Consider the following 21,589-nt stretch of genomic DNA (forward strand, 5'->3'; position numbering starts at 1 on the left):
CGGGCGGCTCCCGCCTTAGCCTCTGCAGTGGCGTCGGCGACGGCGGAGTTGAAGCAGCCGCGAGTGCTCCGCCGAGTGTCAGCCGGCGGCGACGGCTCAAGAACTGGGAGTTAGGGACGCGCGCACCGGACCTTCCGCCGCCGCCGCCGCCGCCGCGCCTGCCGCCGCCGCCCACAGCCTGAGGCTCCGGGGCCCGGGGAGCCGGGGGGCCGGAGAGCGAGCTGGCCGGGGGGAGGGTGGGGGATGGCGCGGACCCTGGGGCCGGCTCCGCTGTGTCCCGGAGGCGGCAAAGCTCAACTTTCCTCCGCTTCTCCCCCCGGGGCCGGGCTCCTGCTGCCGCCCCCGACGCCACCGCCGCTGCTGCTGCTGCTCTTCCCGCTGCTGCTCTTCTCCCGGCTCTGTGGTAGGTGAACCTCGGCGGCCGGTGCGGGCTGAGGGAGGCGCGACCGAGGGTCCCGGGGCCGCGGCCGGGCCGGCGTGGGCCGCTCTCCCGGGCGGGAAGCGGTTGTGTTCGGCGGTTGGCTGCGCGAGCGGGTGCCGCGGACTTTGGCTGGAAACTTTTCGCCGCGCCTGGGGCGAGGCCGGGGAAGGGCCGGGGCCGGCGAGTGCGGCGCCGGCCGCCCGCTCTCCTCTCCCGCGGCCGCGCCGCTCCCCACGCTGCGGGCTGGGGTTCGGCGACGGCGCTTTCCGCCCGGACGCTGAGTGCTTCGTGCGCGTGGCTCCTCCGTGTTTGCTCCGGGGACCGTTACTTCCTCGCCTATTCGCGGAGGAAGCCGAGAGCGCGGACTTCTGTGCTGGGGCTAAGGTGACGGGATGCACGTTTGCCGCCTCCTTTTTTCCCGGGTGAAACTTGAGCTGTGAGCCAGGATACCTTTAGGGACCAGAGCTCGACGGAATGAAGCCTTCGGGTTCCCACACCTCATCGCCTTCCACCCTGGAGAAGCACCATGTTAGCCCACCCTGCAGCATCCCCTACAGTTTTCTTCGGTCCTCCGGCCCCTTTCTGCCCTGGCAGCCTCTGGATCGCTTTGCATTGAGTCCGTCGCTGCCTTCCAGTTTGTGGGACGTCTGTCTTACTGTCTCTGTTTATTTTAGCAAACCCTATTTGTCCTCAGGACTTCGATGTATGTGTAAAATACCTGATTGTATTGACCGTGCCCCAGCTGTTCTGATCAAAACAAGCCCCACGCCTCTTCCCTTTCTTCCCACGTTGTCTTATAGTTTTGTCATATTTGGGAGGTAGTCTCTTTGTAAGTTCACTTCCTAGGTATCAGAGACTAGAAGCCTACTTGTTAAGAATAGCTTTAAAAAAACAAAAAAAGAAAGATCTCCGTTTCATGCAAGAGAGGTGGACTTAAGTGATCCTTAATGGAAGGCGGCGATGTGGGAAAGTAAGGCCACCGGTCTTTGGGGACTAGCTCTGTCTTTTGGTAATACCGGAACACTGCAGGACGTTATTCATTCGATGACTCTTACTTGGCAAGGAAAGTGCAGAAGCAAAACTTAGGCTTGCTCAAAGCTTGTTTTACCTGAGACATTTTTACTGGTACATAACTCTGCGTTGGATCTCAGTGTTTAATGAAATCTTAAATGAAACCAGGAGTTTTACCAGTATTTACTACAAGGAGAGATGTATGCAGATTTATTGGATGGTGTGATTTAGAAGAAAGAGAATCCTGTACCCCTGTACCATGTAGGTGTGTCAGGGTAGCTGGTTATGAGGGAGGCAAAATTTTCAAAAGATTTGAGTGCCTCTTACAGGCTGAGAATTTCCACTACCAAATCACCGTCACGTTTCAAGCACTCTAATGACACGTTCTGATTTACAGAGTATAGTATGATAAATGGCATGTTAACTAATCTACATTGTTTCTGTAGTCCCACTTCCCAGATGTTTGGTTCCACTACACAAGTCTTAATGCTGGTACCGCTTTAGATTGATGCAAGATTCTAGATTGAATTTGTGTACTGTTCTTTTCCATTCAGGAGGGTTGTGGATTACAGTTAGGTGGGCAGAAAATGGGAGCAGATGTTAACAGTTTACTGTTCTGACTTAGATTGTGTTAAGGACTGAGAGAATATTTGTATCTCTAGTAAAGTTTTATCTAGCTAGACAAAGCCCCATAGAAGACTGAAACAAGGTAATATGTACAGTTAATACAAAAAAATTGAACCTGGGTAATAATTTCATAGTGAATGTGCAAGTGAAGTGTTGATTACTTTTTGAAGGAACACATTGGTTTTCACATGGAAGAAGAAAAGACTTAAAAAAATCTCTTTAATAATATGCTGTTGGGATTTGATATTTTAGAGTCGTAAAAATTCAAGTAGTATAGGCAAATGGACTGTGATTTAGAGAGGTGTAGATTAAAGTTTTTAGAGTCAACTCAGCTTGTAGTTGTAGAGACAGACACTAGTTTTGTGTCACTGTGCACTGCTCATTTAAAGAGCTTCCTTTTTTTTGGCTTATAGTGTTATAACACCCTAATTTGTGAACCCTTATGACAAGTTTTTAATATCAACCTGTATTTTAGAATTCAGTCTTTGAATATGGCACAGTTGTCCTGATTTATGGATACTTAGTAAGTATGGAAACGGAATTTTCTTGTAACCTGTTCATTGGTCTGATATTCATAGTACTACTTAACAAGGTTTGGCACGTACTGATGTTTGAGTTGTTTACTTATTTATTTATTAAAAAAATTTATTGAGGTATGGTTGATTTACAGTGTTGTGGGAGTTGTTAGTCTTAGAGTTGAGAAGATTTTTAGGCTTTAAAGAGATGACTATATGATTTGTTAATCAGAATGCTTTACTTATTTTTTTTTTACCACATACAGATTTATTATTATTATTTTTTTTGCTGCTGATATTTTTGATATTATGCTTACATTTAGCATGGCCTTAACTATGCTACACTTCTGCAATATCATCTATTAAAATTAGCACAAGATAATTTTTATGTCATGTTAATTTTACTGCTGTAAAAACCCTCACAGTCACACTGGTAGACATGATATTCTGTAAGCTATAAAAAATTAATCAGGTTTGCTGTTTTGAGGGTGAACGTTATCTGTCTTATTTGAAGAACTGAAATTTTAAAATGAGAATTTTACAGGTTAACCAACTGTCAGGGTTGGTTGGTTTTTTGTTTTTTTGTGTTTTTTTTTAAAGCCTAAGAAAGTCCTAGGTGTAAAGGTCAAGAGGACTAGATTTTTCAACACTATCTGACTTGATATAAACCTCATTTATTTAATTATGGAAGTCCATATTTCTTTATAATGGCAATAATCAGTTCATAGGTGATCAGATTTATCTTACTTTCCCTTCCAACATTTTTTCTTGAGGAGTAGAGAATATTAGGATACGGTATTGATGAAAGAGAAGGTAGACTATTTGACCTAAGTTCCAACTTTTTCCATTTTCAACAGGGTTATATCTTAAATGGATATTTAGAAGGTGATGGAAAAAAGATCTAATATGATGATTGAACATTGAACAGCACTTTCAGAACTTCCTATATTCATGGCGCTTGATAGGAACTTGAGGACATAAAACATGAATAAGGCAGAGTCCTGGCTTCAGGGAGCTTCCAGCAGTATGATAGACATAATGTAAACAGATGGATAGGACAGCTCAGTATTTATGATAGAGATCTGCATGAGGTGTACTGTGGGTTACCCAGAAGAAGGATACCTAACCCATTAGGTAGAGATATTAGTGTAAACTGAGAAAAAAAATTACTTAAAAAAAATGAGTTGAGTTAGATTTTCTTATTGAGATTAGACATTGTGGTAGGTGGAATAAGTTTGCTCTCTCTCTGCAGTTTATGATTTAGATGCTAAATAAACAGTTTGATTCTGAAAAATGACTGCCACTTACTAGCTGTGTGAATTGTTGGCAAGTTATTTAACCTCAATAACCTTAAGGTTTCTCGTCTTTTCAAAAAAAGGGTAATATCAGTTTGCCTATAGAGTTCTTGTCCTCTTGCCTGTAGAGGATTAAATGAAAGAATAAAATAAAACGCTTAGAATGCATGGAATGTACATTGAAATTTTAGCATTTGTTTTATTGCACATTATAAACCAACCAACCTAATATTTGTCATTCTTAAATTCTACCCTGATGACTTGAATAATTGAGTTTTCAAGTTGATTGACTTGCTGTATTTGTACTTTATGTCTTTCAATGTATAGCCTAGTCAGTGATCTTCAAATATTTGTTAAATTTACCAAATTTATTTTGGTAATAAATTATTATTATTACCCGTACTCGGGTAAATAATCAGATGACCAACTTTCAGAATGTTAGGATATAGTGAAATTAACTCAATGGTGTAGTTGTATGGAACCTAGTTGAATCGTCCCTTAATGATGTAGAATGCATTTGAGGACTGGGCCGTTCTATACAATAACTCAGAATGTTAGTGGTTATATTGAAAAATGTGGAGTTGAAGAGGGAGTTATGATTTCACTTCTACCTTATCAAGTTACTGGTAGTTTCAGGTTGGAGCCTGTAATACATATTGCCCATATATATCTTTCTGCATCCAAAACAGATGTAATTGGAAAGTGAACCAAATTTAAAAGGAAGCAAAAAAGACCAAATTTTCCTTTTTGCATTTAGCTACAGAATCAGAAATAGGAATTGGAAAAAGCTGATCAATTATATATTTGTGGGTGTGTGTGTATTTACCATTTTACCTTGTTTATGTCACTTATGCTTATATATTTAGTGATTTCAGCAACTGATGCATATTTTGCATCTGTATAGTTAAGGAATAGAACTTACGGCTTCTTGCCTATTGTTTGAAAATTGTTGAAGAGAAGCTGGCTGTGATACCCTTGTTAAAAAATAGTGTTTTGGCATTCTGTAATTTACCCCTTAAAAAATTAGTGAGTTAATAATATATTGCTATAGTATATTCTGTAATCTATTAAAGTCCTCATAAAATTGACAATACTGGCTGTATGGTTTGTGAAAGATGTGGCATTTGATTAATAATGGCTATTAATGTGTAAATGTAGGATAAAATCAAATAACCTTTAAGTAAGTAATGGAATTATTTTGTGTGCCAGGAACTCAGATCTAAAAATCTAAGCACCATTAATGTCATACTTTTGATTACCTTTTATATTTTTATCTAAAATTGTCTTGCACCCATATGCTTTCCGAAACTTATGATTTTTCTGTAAGGCTCTGACATAGTTTAATTATTTACATAAATAAAATTTGTTGTGTATTTAAAATTTTAGTGAGGGCTGCCCCCTATAAGTCTAGATACAGCCATATTTCAGGTACTATAGTTGTTTTGGAAAGGATATTGTATTGCATACTTATATTATGACTTTTACATGTTCTCTTTAATATAACATCCAAGGAGGTTATTTTTCTTGTAACCCTATTAATTGCCCAACATTCATTCTGCTAATTAAGATCAGTAGGAAGGAAGTACCTTGTAGCGTTGTGAGTAGATATTCATAAACTGGAATTTGAGGCATGTGTAAAAACATACCAGCTCATAACTGATTTAAATGACTAAGAGTTGATAGTATGCTTTTCAACGTTTCTGACGATTATTTTGTAGGTGTGAGATAGTAAATTATACATGTGACTCTATAGATAGGAAAGGTTGTAATAGTTTTTTCTTTTTTCTTTAACTTTACTTGGTTTCTTTTAACTTTAATAGTTAAAAAAAAAAAAAAGAAAGGGATTTCCCTGGCGGTCCCCTGGTGGTTAAGACTCTGAGCTCCCAGTGCAGGGGGCATAGTTGCAATCCCTGGTGGGGGAGCTAAGATCCTGCATGCCACAGGGTGCTGCCAAAAAAAAAAAAAAGTAAAAAAAAAAAATCAAACTTGCTCTTTTAGATAGGTTGGCTATTGTACCAGTAGAGGCTCTTTACTTTAAGCTCTGAGGTTTCTTCAGAAGAAGTAAAATTTTTAAAAGGGGGGTGTCTATAAATCACTATTCTCAGCTAGCCAAGGTCAGCAAATGTAGGGTATGTGGATAGGTTCAGATCCTAGTTTCTAGGAAATCTTTTTCAAAAGAACATTCCAGGCCCCGCTATGGACTTACTGGATCAACATTTTTTGCAAGAGCTTTGGGGAGTGGAGCCTGATGATTGGGGCATTTGTATTTTAAGTGACATCTTCAGATGATTGTTTCTTCCCTGGATGGGTGCTATTTTTACAGCATTTTTGTATATGATTTGACCAGATGTAGTCATTATTTTGTTCACTGTTGTACCCTCATGTGCTAGGCATGTAGTGGGCACTCAAATTTCTTTATTTCAAGAGCTTAATAGAAAAATAAAATTTAGTCTATACCAGCACTGTCCAATAGAAGTAATGTGAACTATGTACATAATTTTAAGTTATGGTGCCACATTAAAAAAGTAATAAAAGAAACAGGTGAAATTAATCTTAATATGCTTTATTTAACACAATATAACCAAAATGTTTATCATTTTAGCATGCAGTTGATATTAAAGAATTGAGGTATTTTACCTTTTTTATTTTTGTAGGAAGTCTTTGAAATCTGATGTGTTTTACACTTACAGATTGTTGTTTGGATAAGCTATATTTCATGTGCTCAGTAGTCAGATATGGCTGGTGGCTACCATATTGGACAGTGCAGGTCTAAACTATTTGTGGACTCCAAAGTAGGTTATGCCCTTCTCTAGCTCTTACTCATAAGGCCTAAAATGTTATTACTTTTCCTACCTACTCAAATTCTGAAGCGCCCAGTTTAAAATTAATTTTCTCTGTGAAGCCTTGCCTTACCACTTCTTTCATACAGTGGGCTTTTCTTTGTAAAGTAGTTACTCTTTTTATCCATTATCTAGTAATTTAATTGTAAGTTGTTTTGTGGTGTATGCTCTTTGCAGTAAAAACCTTGCCTCAGGCTTCACTGTATGTCATCAGCATGTATCACAGAATAAACACAAGTTATTTTGTAAACTATATAGGTTTTAACATGTCAGGGAGGAAGAAATTTTTCTCTACCCTTCTAGGTTCTTCTGGCTGGTCTAAGAGTTACATTGACGTGAGACAGATTAACAGGAGAAAATCAGACAAAAGTTTAAGGGCATGTATACATGGAAGAGACCCAGGAAAACTGCCAGAAACCCTCACTTTAAATACCAACTTCCGCTAAAGACAGAAGAGGGTACTGGGGGTGGCGATTTGGGACTTCAAAGGGGAGAAAGGCAATTCACATGAAGATGGAAAAGCAAATGTTTGGTAAACAAATTTTTGCTGGGCCTTGCAGAGACTATGGGACACAGAGTGGACTCTCATCTCTAGGCCCTGCTGAGTTTCCCCACCACACTTAGCCTGTACTTTTTGCAGATACCTCTAGTGATAGCTCAATTCCAGGAATAGGCCCACTATCTAAATTTTTTTAAGCAGTTAGGGGGAAGGTCAAAGTTTCTTCCTGAGTCTTTTGGGCCTTGATTGTTTTCAGCTCAAAATAATCGTGTGCCAAAGAGACGTTGTGGGGTGGTAAGTTTTGCTCCCAAACATTTGCTTTTTTTTCCCGTTAATAACTTTAAGGAATTGACCAAATTTGCTATACAACAAAATGGTATCAAGAGAATACTCGGTTTATGATTTCATCTTCCATGTTGAAATAAAATAATAACGCAGAATAATAGCTGTAATAAATAACAAAAACTTTTCTGGATTTGACTTCATTTCCTATCTGATGCTAGCTATCTTTCAAATCCTTAGTCCCTCGAGCAAATTCTGTTCATTTTTTCATGCTTTTAAGTTTAGAGCAATGTTTGCCGAAGTGTTTAATAGAACACTAGTCTCAGAAGATATGTTTTTGGAAGAAAGAACTGTGGTTGAATACATTTGGGAATGGGAAAAACTAACCATGTGACCCCCTCCCTCATGGAAAGTAACTATGTACATTAGTTTATTAATGGTTTAAGAAATTCTTTAGTAAAATATTCTTTTTTGCAGTGTAATTAAACAACCTGTTATGTTGCAGAAGCTTTGTTGTACAAAACACGCTATAGGAAATACATCCTTAGAGAGCTTCGCGTATTTGATATTATGTTGACGTTGTTTCTATCCGTACCTTCCAAGATAGGGGAGGAATGAGTATATATATATATATATATATATAATTCATTTATTTAATAAACTAGAAAAGGTTGATAGGCTTTAAAGACGTTACTTGGTGAGAAAGTTCTCTGTTGGCTTTTCTTTTTTCCAGAAATTCTTTTTGCTTTCTTTATCTCTGTCTCTTTATTCCCCGTTGTGTTACCCATTTTGAATCTGAGGTATTTGCGAAATTGACCTAGGAGGAATACAATTCTTCCTCTTTGGTATGGCAAAATTAGCAGTGTATTATTTACCCCAGGATATATGTAGTTTAAGCAGCTTCTGTGGGATATACCTCACTTTATGTATAACACATCACACTCTGGGTCTGAGTTTTAGGAATAGAGTGGGTTTATTTAAGATAGCTATTCTCTTTTGTAATGGAAGTGTACCAGTGCTGTTATTGGGAAGGACATGAAAAAATCAAGAGGCAGATATAAAAATAGGTGTACACAGCTAGGACTTCAACTTAGCGTTTGAGAACATTATATATAATTAAGAGCATGCTGGACTCTTCTAATGGCTTCATTTCAGAGGAAATACAAAAGTATTAATGAAATATAAGTGTTAGTACTGGGAAACTGTGGTAAGATGAATTTCATATAGTGACTCTTTCTATGAGTTATCCATGATAGACATGATTGTTATTGCTAAAATATCTGAGGCCATGGGTTTTGAAACTTATTAATATGATATCTAATTTAGTCATAGCTACTGTGGGGTAGATTAAGATTTCATTTCACAAGTGTCCTTGTCGTTATGAACTCCAAACTCCCTTCTAATTTGATTTAGATTAGAGCTAATCATTCATGGTTATAAGTTCAATTTAATGTTAACTAAGTCAGACAATAGTCTATCTTGTGTTTAAATCTGCTTAGTGATACCCTGGTTCCTTTATTTTAAATGCACAATTTTAAAAAAACCTCTCTATTTATTTATTTTTTACTGAAGAGATTCAGATGGGAGAAGGTACATAGCTAACAGTTCTGTCCTTCTCATTAAGGGCACAGGGCTAAAACATTATAGCATTTTTCACTAAACCATGAGTCTGCATATATTAATTGCTGTAGCAGCTACTGTAAATCTAAATCTCTGATTTCTGCTTGTTAAACTTAAAGGAGGTAAAACATTACCACCAACAAAAACTTTGAGCAACTTATGCAAATAATGCAGATGTATTGAACATCAACTGTTATAGTAGCTTCCTTATTCCTATAAGCATTTCTGAGGTTATAAATATATGATTATTTTGATGACATAGTTTCATTTGCCTAGTCCACATTAAAACCAGAGTGAACTTTAATTTTGAAATAACAGTAAGAAACTCTTCTTAAATTGTTACCTTCTGTTTGTTGTACACTAGTACAGTGTCAAAGATTCGTTATTTTTCTTTTAAAGCTGGTATAGCCTTTTCAGTTGAGTGACAAAAAGAAGGTATATCAGGGCTAGAATTAGTAATACTAATGAAAACATCTCTCCTAGCAAGAAATAAGACTGTTTAGACTGTTGACACTCTTTTCTGTATTTAAGATAGATTATTTTTACATTTTTCGGTGAAAAACATTGTCGACTTTTATTTAAAGATTTTTAAAAGAGTTAGAAATTATGGTGGCTATTTTGAAACCATGCATTGTTTATCAAACTTATTTCCCATATGTGTATAAAAGAATCTGGGCTTTCATATATTTTTGTTATGTTTATAACTGATAGTGAAAATGTTTAAATATATAAGTAGCTGGTGAAACTTTTATACAACATGTTAAAAAGTCTCTTGTAAAAGCTTTAACGCTAACAGCATCTGTTAAAATATAAAAACAAACCTGAAGTTCCCTAAGAAAAATACATTATTTTTCTTTGAGGATACTACTGTTGCTTTGCTGCCCTCTACAGTCATCTAAAATAGTCACTCAACTTTTCTCACATGAAATGATTAAAATACTTCCTTGACTTGTGTGCTTTAAATTTCAAGAGTGGGTTAAATAATATTTACTGTCAAAATATGACAGCGTTTTAATTAGTCACAACAGTTGAGCTATACCTGTAATGCAAAAAATAAAAGGTTTACAGATTGAAGCAGGGGTTGGATTGGGGACTATTGCACATCGATCAGGGAACAGATGATAGAGCACCAACAAAGTGATGGGTAGTATAGAGGATATCACAGTGGAATAAGATGTGATGGCTGCTCCCAAGCTTATAAATCCATTTGTAAGACTAACTGCATGTTAGATATCTGTAATAACATACCAAGTAGTATGATACAGCCTAAGAAGATCAGTAAGGCTTGGAATAGTCAGGGAATGCTAATTAGAGGAACTGAAACTTTTGAGCTATATCTTCAAGAATGATTCGAGTTCAGACAGGTAAAACAGGGTTATTTCAAACAGGGGAGAGAATATTTATTAAAACATAAAGCATCTGTTACAGAGAAAGGGCTATGCTAGGACCCTTGGGGTCTTTGCCCTTAAGAAATGTAAAATTTAATTGTTAGCAGATTTGGAATTAGAAAATGGTGTGTGTGTGTGTGTGTGTGTGTGTGTGTGTGTGTGTGTGTGTGTGTGTGTCTATTTTATACCCAGTTACTTAAGCTTTCTGCCTGTTTCAGTCCTTATACACTTAGCTAAATAATAGCTCCTTTATCGAGTTGCTTTGAAAATTAAATCCTTATTAAATTGCAGTAAAGTGCTTTACAAATACAGCTATCCATAACACAAGGGAAAATGAATTGTCTCATGTTAGATATATAAAGTGTTGTGAGATTGCAGAAAAAGGAGCAGTTTAACTGGGAATGGAGGAAGACTTAATAGAAGACCTAATTTTCTAGCTGAACCTTGAAGGAAGAGTTTTCCATTTCTGAGGGAAGTCAGTGGAAAAGAGAGCATTCCAGGCTGAAAAGATCACTGGACTGAGGACTCTGCAGGAGGAATTAATGTTTCCATGTGGTTCAAGTATGAGCTTTACGGAGGGAAGTCATAGATTTTAAATACTTTGCTGATGCTAAGGAGATTAGACTTTGTGTGGGAGGCAGTGAGGAGCTTTTGAAGGCAGGTAACTATTGTCTGTCAGTGATTTGAGAATATTTTATAGCAAGGTAAAAGATATATGGGAGATATGAGAGATATGAGAGACAAGTGAAAGGGAAAACCATTGCTGTTGTCCATAGTGTCCATAGTGTTGTCCATCCAAACATGGTGTTTGGATATCATAGGTGAGGAGAGAAGAGTTGGATATGAACTTATGTTTCTCTCTTGAATGACTAGAAAAGGATAGTAGAAGGATTGATTAATCAATCTGGTAACTTTTTGGAGGCATTTTAATTGTGCCTCTGGGGCATATTTTAGAGCTGTAGTTGGAAATTTGTTATGAGACGGTAGTGGGGGAGGACGTGGAATTGGGAATTATCAGGATCGAAGTATTTGGATTATATGAGCTGCTTAAAGGAGAGAGGAGGCAGAGGGGGAGAAGAGAAGAGAGAAAGGAAGGAAGGGGAAGTAGGGAGGGGACTGGAAAAAATCTTAAATGTTGAGGTACTTTGGGGACTACCCTGGTAGTCGAGTGGTTGAGACTCTGCGCTCCCAATGCAGGGGGCCAGGGTTCGATCCCTGGTCAGGGAACTAGATCCCACATGCCACAACTAAGAGCCCGCATGCTGCAACTAAAAAAGATCCTGCGTGCTGCAGCTAAGACCTGGCGCAGCCAAACAAATAAATATTTTTTTAAAAAAAGGTTGAGATATTTTGATTAAATAAGAGGGAGGGAGGGAGGAAGGGAGGGGAGAAATAATCTGGAAACAAATTCTTACTTGATAAATAGACCAATACATTTAGTAGTTAAGAGAAGTGCATTGATGACTTAGTAATTTAGAACAAGTAGTTAGTAAAAGGGTCAAATCCCAAAAAATTAACTAATGAGGGGATAGTGAAGAAGTAGTAGGGTAGGGCCTGCTCTTGGGAAAGAGGAACATGAGCAAATAATTTGAGGGGGAAGAACAATGTATCAGTTATTGTGGGCTGAATGTGTTGTCCCAATATTCCTATGTTAGAGCCCTAACTCCCAATCTGGTAGTGTTAGAAAGGGTTCGTTGGCAGGTGAAGGTTTAGATGAGGTCATGAGGTTAGAGCCCCCATGATGGGATTGGTGCCCTTATAAGAAGAGAAAGACACCAGAGCTTCTTTCTTCCACCATTTTGAGGATACAGCAAGAAGGTAGCCATCTGCAAGCCAGGAAGAGAGTTCTCACCAGAACCCAAAGCATGCTAACACCCTGATCTCGGACTTCCTATCGTCCAGAATTGTGAGAAATAAATGTTTGTTGTTTAAACCAGCCAGTCTGTGGTATTTTGTTATAGCAGCGTGAGCTCAGACATCAGTGAAGGTTCTTAATTACGAACACTTCAAACTTAACTTTGATTAAAATAAAATTTACTGAAGGATATTGAGTGGTTCAGGTATGGAAATGAAGAACCAAAGGAGGCTAGGCATCTAGAAACATATCCAGAACCATAGCCAAGATAATGTCTAGGGGCAGTCTGTCAAGGTCATTGCTTTCTGCCCCTTGAAACACTGGACATTGTAGCTTTGCCTATTATACTGACATTGCTGCTCTTAGAAACTAGATATGATTATTGCCATAGCCCAAGAGTATATATTTTCCATGGGTGTCCACTACAGAAAGTTGAAGAAAAGCTTTTTAATTTTTATGATGAGACTTCTCTGTCTTTGGGAGGGGGATGGGAAAAGAACATTGATATGGCAAGGTCCAGGAACAGAAAGTAAGTGGAAACATTAAAAACACAGATGAGAGAGGCTAATCTTAGAAATGGTGAGGGGCTCTTCTTTCTACTAGGCAGAGAAAAAGAAAATGATAAGTGAAAATACAGAGAGATTTCCAGGTGTAAGAGGGAAGTTCTGGAGAGGATTTCATCTTTATTGATTTACGTGATAAATTTTGAGAGTGCAGGGTGATGTTGGGACTTAGTAGTAGAACCTGTGGGCAGAAATGGAATAAGGCATCAATTAAGAATGAATAAAATGAAGTTAGAAGTCAATTGTTATTACTAAGGAAGAGAGAAGGATTTGTGATTAGAAAGTAATGGGAGGGCTTCCCTGGTGGTGCAGTGGTGGAGAGTCTGCCTGCCGATGCAGGGGACATGGGTTCGTGCCCCGGTCCGGGAGGATCCCGCATGCCGCGGAGCCGCTGGGCCCGTGGGCCATGGCCGCTGAGCCTGCGTGTCCGGAGCCTGTGCTCGGCAGCGGGAGAGGCCACAGCAGTGAGAGGCCGCGTACCGCAAAAAAAAAAAAAAAAAAAAAAAGAAAGTAATGGGAGAGGGGCTTCTGGAGTGCTGGTAAAGATTTATTTCTTGACCAGGATGATGGTTTTGTGGATGTGCTTACTTTGTAATAGTTCTTACGACTACATACTTACCACCTGTACTTTTCTGTTTGTGTGTGTATGTATATATACTTTGTTGAGTCTTTTGGATTTTCCATCTATACAGTCATGCAATCTATGCATAATTAAAGCCTTATTTCTCTCCAATCCTTATACTTTTTTTTTTCCTTTTCCTTTGCTTATTGCACTGGTTAGGACCTCCACTATTGGTGTTGAATTAAAGTGGTGACCGCAGGCATCGTTGTCTCATTCCTTATCTCAGAGGTAAAAAAGTGTTCAACATTTCAAAATTAAGTATGATGTGTGCTGTAGTTTTTTTTTTTAATAAAACTTTTTTTTATCAGATTAGGAAAGTTTCTATTCCTAGTTTGCTTAAGAATTTTTATCATGAATGGAGTTTAATTTTATCAAGTGCTTTATCTTAATTTTGAGATGATCATATACTTTTTTAAATAATGTGAATTACATTAAAAAATGTTAAGCCATCTTTGTGTTTCTGGAATAATACCAGTTTGGTTTTGATGAATGTATCCTTTATTATAGGATTCAACTGACTATTTTTTTAAATTTTTTTCTTCACCATCTATGTTTATCAATTAAATTGGCCTGTAATTTTCTTTCCTTATAATGCTTTTGCCAAGTTTTGGTATCAAAGTCATGCTAGACTCATTAAAAAATATGAGAATTGTTGTATCTTTTTCTATCCTGTGTAAGAGTTTAAGATCGGTACTTTTTTTTTTTTTTTCTTTTCTTTTCTTTGACTGGTAGAATTTGTTGGTAAAGCCATCCTGGCCTGAAATAATTTTTTTATGGGAAGGATTTTTAGTTACAGTTCATTAAATAATCATGGTACTGTCTAGATTTTCATTCTTCTTGTGTCAGTTCTGGCACATTGAGTTTTTGTAGGAATTTGTCCATTTCATGGTTTCATATCTTTTGACATGAAGTTGTTCATAATGTTCTCTTACTACCTTTTTAGTGCCTGGAGGCTCTGTAGTAATGCCCCCCTTTCTCATTCCTCATGTTCGTATTTTGTTTTTTTGTTTTTTGGTTCAGTCTTGCCAGGAGTTTATCAATTTTATTAGTCTTTTCAAAAAACCCATCTATGACTCGTTCTTGATGCTCTTTACATTTGTTTTCTGTTTCATTATTATCTGTTCTACATTCTCTATTTTTGGAGGGTTTATTTCCTATTCTTCTATTTCTTGAAATGAATGGTTAGATTATTGATTTTTAGCATTTCTCTTTTTCTTATATATGCATTTGAGTCTATAAGTTTTCCAGCTAAGGTCATATTCACAGGTTAACACCTCCTAATTGCTCTTTCTGTGTCTTTATTTTTTCCACTGTAATATGTGAACTTCTGCTACATTAATTTTTCTAGATAATGTTTTTGGCTTTCTGTATTTTCACTCTTCAGTATTACTTATTTTTTCCCTCTTGCATATTTACACTTTCCCTGACTTGACTTTAAGCTCCTGGAGGGCAAGGAATGTGCCTCGTCTTTGTCCTTTCTCAGCAAAAGCCTGGTCAACACAGGTAAGTGTTAAATAAGTGTTAGCGAGAAATACGGATGTGCAAACAAACTGAATTAAGAATTTGCCTTTCTGACTTCATTTCTGTTATTCATTACCAATACTTAGATTTTTCTTCTCGAAACTTCCCTTGCATTTTCTGTTTCTGTGAATCTGTTTACTTTTGTACTTCTTCCCATAGTGCCCATTCTCTGCTTGGAAAAACTCACCTTGCCTAAGATCCAGCTTAAATTCCACTATTTTTCCACAGATTACCAAACAAAATTAGGAATCACTAGTTTGGGCTTAGCTGAAGGAAAATTTCACTTTCTAGATGCAACTTTTCTCACCCTACACGCTTCTTTCATTCCTTCTCCCAATTTTCTGTTTTCACCCTTAACTATGGTGACTTTCATAAAGGTGATATAACCCAGTTTGCCTTGGAATGTCTAGGCTTACAACTGTTTTTCTGGCATAATTATCAATAATACTCCTCCACTTCCTTTCACTCTAAAAAATGTTTTGGCTTAGATGACGAATTATATGATCACTCTACCATACATCCATTGCCTTGCATGTCTTATTTTCTCTTCTAGATCCTCACATCTTGCAAGTCTCAGGCTATCCTGTTTTCTACCTTATAATACTTAGTACTTAATATTCAGTGAATGAAATGCAGTAAATATTTGAGCTCTTACTGTGTTTCATACATACTTGTATTTTTTCCATATTAGCTCACTTATTTTTTCAACCTAGATTTGTAATATCTAATTCCTTGCCCCAGTGTTTTTCACTTAAAGTGAAAAATCTTGCAAAATCTTCACTCTAAATCAGTTCAGCTGTACAAATTCTTTATGCTTACTTCTCAGCTACTAGTGGGACTTGGGGAGAAAAAAAAAATCATATAACCATGCAGATTGGTGCCCCTATAGAATCAGGCTTTAGCTTCAACTGGACCTCAAACAGTTTTTCTAGCAATCCTCTTTTTGGTTTAGTCAGTGCATGCTCCCATGTTTGAATTTTTTCTTTTAAATTTTACTGAAACCTTGTTAATTAGGTGATAATAGTCCATTTTATAGGTGATAAAACAGGCTCTCAAGTACCCAGGGTCACACTGGTAATAATTTAGAGGTCTGTGTGTTCTTAAATCTAGGTTAGTCTTGGCTCCAAAGTTCTTGCTTTTTTATTCCATCCTGTTGTACCATTCACAATTTTAATTCTCATTCTTAGGTCTGAAAAGTATTACATTACTTAGCCATAAGCTCCATGTACTTCTTTAGAGGTACCTCTTTTAAAACAGTAAGTTTGAGATTTTTGGATTATTAATGTATGTTGTGTAAATGTGTGCATAAATTTTTAGGTGTATCATTGTAGAAGGCTGTCATTTATGAGGATTGATAATACATCAGTGTCTTTAAAGCACTAGTTCTTTACAATGTCTGCTTTATCTGAGAATATTTACATGTTCACAGGCCATCTGTTTTTTATGTATCATTTATAATTAGGTTAAAGTAAATTTAAGGATCAGAAGTAAATTCATCAGTGTGGTTAAAAAACAATTCCCTTGGTTGAAAATTGTTTACTGTTGATTATAAACTTTTACTGCTGGAATAACAGTAAGGCCTAAGATAATATAATTATTATAGTATTTTGGGGAATACATTTTATAATGGTGATTGAAACTCATAATTTCATTAGTGTTTAAAAATTGCTAAAATTTCACAATTTGAAATGGGAATTGCAAGAGCAGATTCTTAGTAATTGTTATGAAAATTCATCTCCCATGCATTTTACCTCTAGTGGAAGTAGTGCTTACTTAAGAACTACAGCCCCCCTCTACTTTTTATTTTGAAAGTCACTGAGCTTTTGTCTCCATTAATAGCCATTCTAAGTTTTCTTTCTGTGAAATGTTTAGGATTTATTCATAATGTGCTCAGCATGATGGAGTTGGAAAGATTACTTTTCAAAGCCAAGAGGCTTCTTGTCTGTGTTTTGCCACTAGCCATATGATAAGGGCAAATCACTTCACAGTCTCTGTAAAATGAGGTTAGATCAGATGTCCTGTAAATTCTCTTCCTGATCTAAGATTTTGTGCTTCTGTTCTGAAAATATAAAGGAATTGTACTTAAAAGCATAAGGTAAAATTCAACTAAAGGGAACCTTTATGTCGGTTGATTAAATCAAGGTATTTTCCTTATTTGAAGTTAAAAGGTAGTGACTGAGAATAGATGATGGAAACAGCATTTTAGAAAGAGCATTTTAGAAAGGCTGAAATTGCTACTTAAAGATTGGTAAAGATGTTGTACAGTGGCATGAAATTTATCTTTAGTGTTAATGTATAGGAAATACTGTAGTAGAAGTTTGCTGTTTCTTGAACCTATTATTTCCTGTGTTGGTTACATATAAATCATTTTTATAGAAATCTAGACCTTAAAAAAATTAACTCTTTGAGGCTGATTTTTTTTAGCTTTCTAGAAAACTCAGACCTGTAGTTAGAAGTTAACCTTTATTGAATTCCACTCTAAAACGGTGCCATCTAGAACTTTCTGCAATGAAGCAAATGTTGTATAGCTGTAGTCTTCAGTATTATAGTCACTAGCCACATGAGGCAGCTGAGCACTTGAAATATGGCTAGTGTAACTGAAAACATGAATTTTAAATTTTATTTAATTTTAATTAATTTAAATTTAAATAGCCACATGTGGCTAGCTGCTGGCACAGAGCTGTTCTATGAAATGCTAAGCAATGTGCCATAGCATAATTAGAAGACTTCAGTTCTAGTTCTCTACTGTGTCATTTCTGATTAATGCCCTTTACCCACTTTGGACTTAGCCTTCCCTTCAGTCTTATTTTATTTATATTTTGGCCTCATACTGGATCTTTGCGTAGCCTGGAATGGTCTTCCTAGCTAATGAAAATCTTAGCCTCGAAGGCACAGCTTAAATGCCACCTCCTGCAAAGCTTTCCCTGATCCTCTGGACTATAGCAAAAGGCACTCTTTTTTTTTCTTTTTTTTTTGCGGTACGCAGGCCTCTCACTGTTGTGGCCTCCCGTTGCGGAGCACAGGCTCCGGACGCGCAGGCTCAGCGGCCATGGCTCACGGGCCCAGCCGCTCCGTGGCATGTGGGATCTTCTCGGACCGGGCCACGAACCCGTATCCCCTGCATCAGCAGGCGGACTCTCAACCACTGCGCCACCAGGGAAGCCCCACTCTTATTATTTACATGACCTGTGGTAAGTCTTTTAAACCTTTTGATTCTTAATCTGTCATATGAGGTACCTATGTACCTCACAGTGTGTGTTTTTTGTGTGTGGGAGGGGTGATGAGGTGTGGGGGTCAGATGAAATGGTGTATGTAAAAGCTCTTTGATAATTTTTAAGAATACACAACTGTAAGCTGATGATGTGGTGTGAAAACTGAGTCTCAGAAAGATTGACTTTCCCACTGTCTCCCATTTTCTGCCTCACTTTACTTAATACTTCAATCCCAGTAATTATTTAGCTACATTGGTTTCTGTAATCCTCTAATTGTAATTTCCTTCTTGACTAGTTTCAAGTCTGTAGTCTACCACTGAAATCATTTCTTTGCCTGCACATCAACTGCTTGCTCATCTCTCTTCTAATTGTGCTAGCCTGGTGAAACTCTCAACCTAGCTGAAATCTTTACTCTCTGCCTTGTCAGTTTCTCCAGTCAGGAAGCTGAATGCTGATTGATGTCACTGTAATTCAAGATTAGTAAGTACAAGTGGCTCTTGGTACTATTCTGAAATCATACATTTTCCTAGTTAGTGGTTCTCAAACTGTTTGGTCTTGGAACGTTTTTGTTGAGGGGACTTCCCTGGTGGTCCAGTGGTTAAGAATCCAACCTGCGGGCTTCCCTGGTGGCACAGTGGTTGAGAGTCCGCCTGCCGATGCAGGGGACACGGGTTCGTGCCCCGGTCCGGGAAGATCCCACATGCCGCGGAGCGGCTAGGCCCGTGAGCCATGGCCACTGAGCCTGTGCGTCCGGAGCCTGTGCTCCGCAATGGGAGAGGCCACAATGGTGAGAGGCCCACGTACCACAAAAAAGAAAACCAAAAAAAAAAAAAGAATCCAACCTGCAATGCAGGGGATGCTGGTTCAATCCCTGGTCGGGGAACTAAGATCCCACATGCCAGGGGCAACTAAGCCCACGCACTGCAACTACAGTGCCCACGCTCTCTGGAGCCCGCGTGCCACTACTAGAGAGAAGCCCACGTGCTGCAACGAAGAGCCCATGCGCTGCAACGAAAAATCCCATATGCCTCAACTAAGACCCGATGCAGCCAAAAAATAAAATAAATCAATATTAAAAAAGATTGTTTTTTAATTATTGAGGACTACAGTGAGCTTTTCTTAATATGGGTTTTATCTGTTAATATTTGGTTAAAAATTAAAACTGAGAAATTTAAAAATGCTTTAATTCCTTCAAAAATAATAAACCCATTACATATTAACATATTTTTATGAAAAATAGGTATTTCCTATAAAAAATTTAGTGGTAAGAGTAGCATTGTGTTTTATTTTGTGAATGTCTTTTATGTCTAAATTGACAACAACTGGATTTTCATACCTGCTTCTGCATTCAGCCTGCTGAGTATTATGTTTTGTAGCCTCTGGAAAATCTACCATATACTCATGACAGAATGAGAATGAAAAAGACAAATAAGATCTTAGTATGACTGTGAAAATAGTTTTGACTTCATTAACCACCAGAAAAGGTCTTAGGTAATCTAAAGGGTCTCACTTTGAGTACTGTTACTTCAGTCTATCTACTCTTTCCCCACAATTGTTTCACACCTTATTTCTTTTTACGCTTCTAGGACCTCCTCTTATTCTCATATGAAATCCTTTCTGTTTTAAAGAGAAAAGAGAAGTAGTCAGAAAAGAACTTTCACCACCGTATCTACCAACCTGTCTGTCTGTACTGGTAGTCTCTGCCTGCTATAGCTGATGCACAATGAAGGGCCAACAGTATCTCTTCTAGACCTGTCCCATACTGCCTCTTCGCAACAATTGACCCTTCTCTTGTCTCATAAATTTTTTTCAGTCATTTCAGTCAGCTTGAAACTATGCTATAACATCTCCCATTAAAAAAATACTCTCCCTGACCCATCATCTTTCTTGAGCTGCTGTCTGATCTCTTTCTCTGCCCTTATGGTAAAAATTCTCACAAAAGTTACATGTATAATAAATGTTTTCCAGTCCCTCTCCTATTCTCATTTTTTTATAAAAACAGCCTTACTGGGCATAAGTGGCATATAATAAGTTTCACATATTTAAGGTGTATAGTTTGATAAGTTTTAACAAAGGTATATACACTGTTGAGTCGTCACTGCAATGAAGATAGTGAATGTTATCCATCACTCCCAAAAGTTTCTTTGTGTCCCCTATAAACCATCCATTTCATCCCTTCCTAACCCTCTTCCCCCAAGTAAGCACTGATCTGCTTTCTGTCACTATAAAGTAGTTGGCAATTTCTAGAGTTTTATATAAATTGAAACATACTCTATGTACGTCTTTTTCTGTCTTCTGCCAACATAATTATTTTGAAATTCATCCAGATTGTTGCATATATCAGTTTATTTCCTTTTATTGCTGAGTAATATTTGGTTGTATGAGTATTCCTTTAAAAATTTTTTAAAAGACTTTATTTTTTAATAGCAAAATTGAATAGGATGTTCAGTTTCTGTATCCCCCCTGGTCCATGTGTGTCTCCCCTTCCTCCCTGCAACATCCCGTACCAGAGTGGTGTACTTGTTACAGTCAATGAACCTGCACTGACATAACCCAAAGGCTGTAGTTTATATTAGGGTTCACGCTTAGTAGTGTACATTCTGTGGGTTTTGGTAAGTGTATATGACATGTATCTACCATGATAGTATGCCAGGATAGTTTCACTGCCCTAAAAATTCTGTGTTTCACCTGTTCATTTCTCTATCCCCTCTAACCCCTGGCAACCGCTGATCTTTTTAGTGTCTTCATAGTTTTACCTTTTCCAGAATATCATACAGTTGGAATCATTTAATATGTATCCTTTGCAGATTGGCTTTTTAAATTTAACAATATGCATTTAAGGTGTCTCCATGTCTTTTTGTGGCTTGGTAGCTCATTTCATTTTAGCACTGAATAATACTTCATTGTCTGGATGTACCACAATTTAGTTATCCATTCTCCTACTAAAGGACAACTTGGTTGCTTGTGTGTTTTGGCAATTATCAATAAAGCTCTCTAAACACCCATGTGCAAGTTTCTGTGTGGGCGTAAGTTTTCTACTCATTTGGGTAAATACCAGGGAGCACAGTTGGCTGGATTACATGGTAAGAGTACATTTCATTTTGTAAGAAACCACCAAACTGTCTTCCAAAGTGGCTGTACCATTTTTCATTCCCACCAGCAATGAATGGGAGTTCCTGTTGCTCCACAACTTTGTTAGCATTTGTTGGTGTCAGTGTTTGGATTTTGGCCATTCTCATAGGTGTGTAATGATATCTCATTATTGTAATTTGCAATTCCTTAATGATATGATGTTGAGCATCTTTTCATATACCTATT

At 37.7% G+C, this 21,589-nt stretch overlaps 1 protein-coding gene across 4 annotated transcripts in view; it reads left to right on the top strand.

The window, feature by feature from the left end:
* The first annotated feature begins 211 nt into the window (after positions 1-211).
* NECTIN3 (nectin cell adhesion molecule 3) overlaps positions 212-21,589 on the top strand; it is a 151,964-nt gene continuing 130,586 nt past the window's right edge. For 2 of the 4 annotated variants that reach the window (XM_060098857.1, XM_060098854.1), the window contains exon 1: positions 212-403. In XM_060098857.1, coding sequence (XP_059954840.1) covers positions 244-403 — 160 coding nt within the window. In that variant the 5' untranslated portion in view covers positions 212-243. Of the gene's footprint in view, positions 404-18,045; positions 18,251-21,589 lie in introns of those variants that run through there. The other 2 variants (XM_060098855.1, XM_060098856.1) reach the window with 2 other exon arrangements.

Source organism: Mesoplodon densirostris, chromosome 5 (genome assembly GCF_025265405.1).
Source record: "Mesoplodon densirostris isolate mMesDen1 chromosome 5, mMesDen1 primary haplotype, whole genome shotgun sequence".
NCBI classification, from domain to species: Eukaryota; Metazoa; Chordata; class Mammalia; order Artiodactyla; family Ziphiidae; genus Mesoplodon; species Mesoplodon densirostris.